The sequence below is a fragment of the Ornithodoros turicata genome, chromosome 2, assembly GCF_037126465.1.
Source record: "Ornithodoros turicata isolate Travis chromosome 2, ASM3712646v1, whole genome shotgun sequence".
NCBI lineage: Eukaryota > Metazoa > Arthropoda > Arachnida > Ixodida > Argasidae > Ornithodoros > Ornithodoros turicata.
The window spans coordinates 7,683,444-7,691,113 of record NC_088202.1 but is presented as its reverse complement, the minus strand read 5'-3'; the positions used below and the strand labels follow the sequence as shown (position 1 = coordinate 7,691,113).

At 47.2% G+C, this 7,670-nt stretch overlaps 1 protein-coding gene across 1 annotated transcript; it reads left to right on the top strand.

Moving 5' to 3' along the window:
* Positions 1 to 711: 711 nt before the first annotated feature.
* Positions 712 to 1,602, top strand: LOC135384296 (uncharacterized). Its single transcript, XM_064613503.1, has one exon. It carries the CDS (start codon positions 712 to 714, stop codon positions 1,600 to 1,602), a length of 891 nt encoding a protein of 296 aa, XP_064469573.1.
* Positions 1,603 to 7,670: the final 6,068 nt, after the last annotated feature.

The window sequence follows — 7,670 nt, the reverse complement described above, 5'->3', positions numbered from 1 at the left end:
CATCCAAGGGGGAAGCATACTCAAATGGACTGAACTGCAACTGAACGCAGAAGAAGAAAATATAGGAATCTACGCCATCACAGAGACGCACCTAAGAGACCAGGAGAAACCGCTCCTAGAAGAAAAATGGGATTGGATTGGCGTAAATAGGCAAAAAGCGGAGAAGAAAGGCGGAGGAATAGGAATTATGTTTAGCAAGGAAGATGTAGAACTGGTATCAGTAGACGAATGCGTCGAACATATGTGGGCAACATTCACACTATTCCGTAAACAAGTAGTTCGTGTCGGAGTTGTCTATATGGTCACAGCAAACGAGGCACCAGAATGGAACCAGCAAATCAGCCACTGCATAACGCAAGACATCGCCCAGATGAAACAATCACACCCGGAACTACCAATAATGCTGCTTGGAGATTTTAATTGCCACATAGGAGAACTCGACAGGAAAGAAAACAGATCACAACACCTGAGAGCGATCGTGAAACAACTAAACCTAGACATATTGAACCTACACGACAATTGCACGGGCCAAATAACATGGAGTAAACGTGCATCGACTACGCTCTAGCCTGCCCACGATGGAAACAAGCCCCATTTACGATACACAGCATTAACATTGACGAGGAAAAAAATTTCAGCTGTAACAGCGATCACAACCGAATCAAAATACTGATTACGACTTCTCAAACAAAGACCCGGCGCAAGCACCTAATGCGAAAGCGGACGCCAAGGTGGAAGACTAACAATCAAGACAATATAGAGAAATTCGCTAACAAACTTGAAGAAGCACTAGCAACGTCCATGCCCCCAAACTACGAAGCGTTCATCCAGAAACTCGAAGAATCGGCGAGAACAACTGTTGGAAAAACAAGTAGTGGCGCATCAAAAGGCAAAGCAAGACCCTGGTGCGACAAAGAGGTGCTGGATTCCATTCGGGAAAGGAAGAGGCTATGCAGAGAATGGAGGAGAGCGAGAAAGAGCAAGACGGATTGCGAGGCTGAAAAAGAGGTCTACGAAAAGCAACAAGAGAAGACAAAGCGACTGGTAGCGGGGAAGTTGGATCAGTATTACAGAGGGATAGAGATAGACATCATGAACGGAGGGCGAAAAAACGGCCAAAAATTTTGGAGATATATAGAAGATATGAACAATCAGCGACAGCCCACAAAACCAGAAATCGTACTCTACGGCAACATCAAGGGGAGAAAAATAAACAAAAAAGAAGAACAGGAGCAATACATGACCCAGTACTTCCAACAACAACAAGAAGACATGCAAAAGCGAATCAGCCCACAACACGATCAAGCAGCTCATCCAGCTCACCAACCAAGTGACGCCAGGGTAGAGGAAATAAGCGAAGCTGAACTGGCGAGACATCTAAACAAGTTAATGAGGGGGAAGGCGACAGGCCCGGACGAGATACCAAACGAATTCTTGAAAGCACTGGAACCACTCTCGAAAGAAGCTCTGCGAAGAATGCTCAATTTTATACTGCAAACGAAACAGGTACCAAAATCATGGAAACACAGCACAGTATGGCTACTCTACAAAGGGCAAGGGAAACCCCGGAACGACCTAAAATCTTTTAGACCAATCACGTGACAAAGCAACGTTTCCAAACTATTTGCGGCCATCACCAACGAGAGGATAGCAAAATGCTGCGATAGTAAGCCAGCCCAGTCCCAAAACGGCTTCTTCCGACGCGACAGAAGGGGCAGTGATAACCTTCTCATCGTGACTCAACCGATAGAATTGGCACAAAAGACAGGAGAAGAATTATATCTAGCTTTCCTCGATTTAGAACAAGCTTACGACGCCGTACCACATAAAGTACTTTGGAGAAAACTACGAAACATGGGACTCCCAGAAGACCTGGTGTCCTTAATAGAAAAGATGTACGCAAACTGCACCACCACGTATCACCTGGAGGACATTAAATCACAAGAGGTCAAACAACTGGTCGGACTCAAACAGGGATGCCCGCTTTCCCCCACGCTCTTCAACTTATTCCTCGACGAAATGCTGAAAGAACTCGAAGGCAGCAAAAAGGGCATCACCATAACCACACAAGACACCAAAGGCGAAACAACGACAACGTACATATCAACACTCGCATTCGCAGATGACATCCTCCTTCTAGCGAAGACAGCACATGACTTGCAAGGCATGCTCAACATATGTACCACATTAGCCGAACCGAACGGAATGAGATTCAGCCGAGCGAAAACACAGTGGATGAAAATCGGTGGAGGAAGTAAAAATGACGATGTCTTTTGGCACCAAAACTTTCAAGTTGATCATACAAACCATTACAGGTACCTTGGCGTACTCCTCGAGAACAAACCAAATTATTTGGAAACCCACGAAAAATCAATCCTGGCTAACACGAACAAAAGGAAAGGCCATGTATGGCACCTTCCCCGGCACTCGTACAATCCGTATAACGTGAGGAAAATCCTCTGGAAGACCGTGGCGGTACCGGCAGCTACGTACGCTAATCGAAGTCCTGTGTTACAGCAACACCACAATGAAAACTCTTGAACGGCAGCAGAGAGAAATAGGAAGATGGACCCTAGGAGGGAACTTAGCGACAGCCAACGCAGCAATTGAAGGAGAAATAGGTTGGTCAAGCTACGAACATCGAGAAGCAAGATCAAAAACACGGTACCTGGGTCGACTAATCCACCTACCAAAAGAGAGACACATAAAGAAAGTATTCCAACATGTTAGGTACCGAGGAATCAAGACCGAATGGATCAAACGCATCAGTAGGATCGACTCAATTTACAGCAAGGGGACGAGCCGGCAAAAGGTGACGACCGCAACGGAGTGGAACAAGCGGACAGATAAAGAAATGCAGAAAATAAAGATTGACAGATGGAGACAACGGACCACCAAAAAGCAAAGCCTAGCCCTGTACAACCAACACAAAGAACAACCGGCCCCTTTCAACTTCTACCGAGGAGATCGCCAGAGCGGCCTGCTGTTTCAAGCCAGGACGGGAGCCCTCCTTACTCGATTGAGACTGTCACAGCTATTTAATAACATCGAAGCGACATGCATCCTATGCCATGAAGAAGATGAGAACATAGAACATGTTCTCTTCAGGTGCCCAGCCACGAAGACCACTCGCCCCAATGGAGAAGACATCGCTGCAGCCCTCGGTCTAACGAAAGAAGCAAACGCCAGCGACATCGCCGAGGTCGTCGAACGGGCCAAGCGCCATCTGGCGAACTGGGAACGACAGACAACGTGTACACTGCGCCATCCGCCGGAAGCTGCCGTTTACGCAATGGTCCACGGAAAATGGCGGGCGCCCAAACCACGTGATCCCCAGGAGCCACTCACAGCGTCTCCGCTGGCCAGCGCGGGAAAAAAGCTCGGGCCCAGTGCGCATGCGCAGATCGACCTCCTTTCCCAACCTCCTTCCCCTTCTCTCCTCGGGTTTTTCGTCTCTCCTCTCGTCCCCCTTATCCCCCCAGCCTCGTCCGTTTGTCTTCGGCGCTTGCTGTAGAGCAACGATCATGCTGTCCCAAAGCAGACAATCAAAAAGCGATGGTGTATGACAAATCAACTTTATTTGTCCTCGGAAACTGCCTCTAAAAAGCTACAGTACATATCTTTTTACATCTTGTAACAGGCTTCACTGGAGCTTTAGGTGCTTCGACATCGAAGGGCAGTTCAAAAGCCAATGCTGGGCTATGTGCGTCGTTGTTGCCGATGGCTGCGGGATAACTAAAACAAAACAAAAAATATTTTGATGATCCGTAACTCTGCACGAAAATCACTGCTATGATAAGCAATCGATCTTGATTTCGTATTTGAACACCGAGGCATTTGTCACGAATGTTCGTAGATCACAGTGAATGAACGGCAGCGACGTGCATGAGGGGCAACTAGCATAACCACACATAATAATTTGATTAACGGCATATCAGAAACGTACAAGTTACGGCAATGCACTGCACAATGAAACGCCGCTAACGTACCGAGTGACTCGTAAATGTTGTACGTAATGCACTTAACGTGATAAACCTGCATTACTTCCTTCAGTCACAAAAAAGTAATCAAACTTGTCTTACCGTTTACCTGCAGTACGTCGGAAAGAGTGCAGACTTCCTCTCTGACGATTTCTGCGTCCTTTGGAGGTGCAGGGATTCCATCACATGTTCGTCTTCCCGCTGTTGTGATGATGAGGTGGATGTGCCATCCGTTCTCACATTAGCAGTTCGCCACAATCTAAATCTAAAGCATTAAAAACCCTCAAACTACCCCCTAGCGTCTGCGTGCACAACGGTTGCAGTCCGAGAGAACACGCGTGGCCGAAGTCGAACAGACGTGATTCTCCTCCGTTCAACTGCTTCCGTTGAGCGGTTCGCGCGTTCGGATGCTCGCTCCTCAGTCAAATGACTCTCGCCCAATCAGCGCAAAGGAAACTGACGCCAGTTTTTTAAACCAATGAGCATCCAAATATTTATACATATATTGCGCAGCCAATCAGAGATCGTTAGCGTACGCGCGCCGGTGGCGACATTATTTTGGAGGCGGTGCGTTTCGCTTTAGAGCCGGCGGCTGACTGCGCGCCTCACAATAGTGCATCGGAAACCGAAGTCTCACCATCGTTTTGTTTCGTTGTTTTTTTGTTCAAGTTCCTTTCTTTTCTTTCTCTTTCCTTTTCAAGTCTTCAGTGCTTGTGATTCCGACAGGAAGCTGCATGTCCCGTCTCAAAGGGGATTAAGCACATCCTGAACCTGAACCTGAACCCGCCCTAGGGCTCTGTTTACAGTCTACAGTGCTTCTAGGGCACTGTAGCTAGGGTCCCGCTTTTTCGGTTTTAATCGCGAAACACCGGACACAGAGGGCTATTCCATGACATGACAGAGATACATTGCTGCACATGCCCATCAAGTTGTTGATGGAGAACAGAAAACCATACAGAAATACGATGGTTGTGAAAAATGTCTGTTTACTTTTTCCGTTAGCCGTACAATGCCACCTCAGCGAAGAACGCCATGTTGAAGAAAGAGGAGAAGAGAGAAGATAAAACATCGAAAGACCCCCGATTCCTTGAAAACCAATAAACATAGAAAAACATATACGCCGAACCCGCCCAAAAATAAAAACCGAAAACGCGGGACTCCAGCTATATAGGGCCTTTGCGTACGTAGGGGATACCGTTGGTGGTTCTGTGCACGTGCAAACCATCGCAGAACTACCACGCTATCTCTTACGCACGCAAAGGCGATAGCGTACGATGCACGGTATGCGCGAGAACGTTTTCAGAGGCTGTCTTAGTACAGCTACAGGCTGAGGTAGTGACTCTAGGTAGGAGGAGGGGCTGAAAGGATTACGTGGTTCACTGACGTCGCTACGCGAAAGACGGTTACGTGACTTTGGTGCGAGAGTTTTGAATGCTTCTGACCCAATCCGGAGGAGTTCCTCTCAGGCCTCGGACGCGGTTATGGTGCTGTTATGGCAGCTATCGTGGTAAGCTCGAAGTTGCACAGTACGTGCATACTCATTCCTCTATGCATGGGCTAATATACCCCTGGCGGATGGAGTAAAATTTGTTCAAGCTAAGCCTTATGTCTGGATACTTGTTCCTAAATTTTCTTTAGGCTTCACAGATTGAACAAGTCACATACCTCTTAGCTTTTGTGAGTTTCTGGCCTCCTCCTTTACCGTGCATGACATCTGAACTGTGGCTCATCTGTGTGTGTGGCTCTGAACTGTGCAGTCCAGCTCATCCACCGTATAAAAGCTCGTTGCTCTCGCCAAATCATCTTCCTTCAGAGCACTGCGCTCGTATGGGTCAGGCAATGCCCACACATCTTTTACCGCGACCAACTTCTGGGACTTCTGAATCTTGTACCGGGTTGCCTCAGGAACGATTGCTTGGACGTCGCGCTCTGACATCGATGCAGGAAGAAGCGTAAGAATTTAGCATCGCTGTTGAAGTGACTTATATATACATGCTCGGCAGGCCATCATAATATTTCCCAACAACACTGAGCACAGCTGGCAGTTGCTATTCGATGTATAGGGAAGGGAAACGTCGAACGCTGCTTCAATCTGTCGACGTGCCTTGACACCTAGAGCTTCCGCAATTTCGGAGTTATTTCTTTTCACGTACGATGTGGAGGTCTTCTTGCGCTTTCTCGCTGGTGTCCCGCCGATGCCTTGCGACGTTATTAATCGATTGTTTTCATCAATCGCTTCGTCTTCCGTTGAAGACGGATCACCTTTCGCGCTGGTGTTGATGACGTGGACGTTGAAGGTTGTTGTCATTCACATAACCTATGGAAGTTCACAAAGCAGTTTTGGCACAGCATATCTGATTCCCGGGTATCACCAGCACCTTCGGCACCAAGTACAGTTGTTACGGACGACAATGGGGGGGATCGCGCGTCTTACTTATGGTGCACGGAATCCCCGTGTTTATAGGATCATTCTTCGTTTGGTTTTGGAACCAGTAAACACTGAAAACGACGCTTCTCTCTGGCTCCTTCCTCTACGCTAACAAATGGTGCCGAAACCCGGGAGATTGCTTGGAATCAGCAACTAGACCCGAGCAAACCAAGTACATCCCAGGTACATCCTGCCGATATTTCAAATTGGATATTAGGATATATCCATGGGAGCTTCACAGAGAGCCCGTTTACGTAGGAAGTACATCCATGCGACTGACACATTCCTGCTGTTTTCACATCCCAGAACCCTCAATATAGACATCTATTTTGGATATTTTGATGTTCCAAGGATATTTTATAATATATGCTATTTTTGTATTGAGTCAGTTTGAAATTTATAGTGATTGATTGCTATAGCAAATTGCACACACACTAATTAAACAAAAGGCATCTAATTTTTGGCAGCACGCCACACTTCGTGAGGGCTACCCAGCGACCTCTCGGCCATAATCAGTTGTCAAGACAAATGCGGACCGCGCTTTAATGATTGTGCTTTTGCCTTTCACCATATGAGACGCAGGGCCGCTCCACCGCGGACGCGGATTTCAAGAGATACCAGAGCGAGCATATACTGAAATACAAATTGTTGGAGTACGTTCATCAAGTGTATCGTGGCGTATAACGTTTGCAACGGTGACAACATCTTTGCAGTTAACTTCTGAATCGTCAAATGACATCAGCGTATACCTGACAACGTACCTGACACCCTATCCTGGCAAATATGGTGTTTTTCTCAAGCTAGCGTCTATAATATGAGTACTTGCTAAATAAAGTAGTAAATACAAAATTTTCCCGCTTTGCTGACGTCATGCCACTAAGTGTCACGTGTCCTAGATGTATCCGAAAAATAACGCGCGCTTGCTCCTTTCTTGTTACATCTATCAGATGTCCCAGGGATATAGAAAGTAAGACACTTTTCGAAGTCGCATTGTGGACGTACTGGTGATACCGCATAGACCTGGCGGACGTATGCGATGCGTGCGACCTTTGTGGAACGTACCTGGGATATTTCTGTTTTACTGGGAATATATTCGCGATTCCAATGAACTATAGGTGGCGCCGCGAACTTCCAAGATGACGGACGAACGGAGGTCTCCAGAGCTACAGTGTTCTAGAAGGGTAACATAGTGGGATGAGCGCCGGCCAACTCCCCAACGGCAGCTGAGCCAAAAAAAGCGGACATCCGCGTGTGGCGCTGCT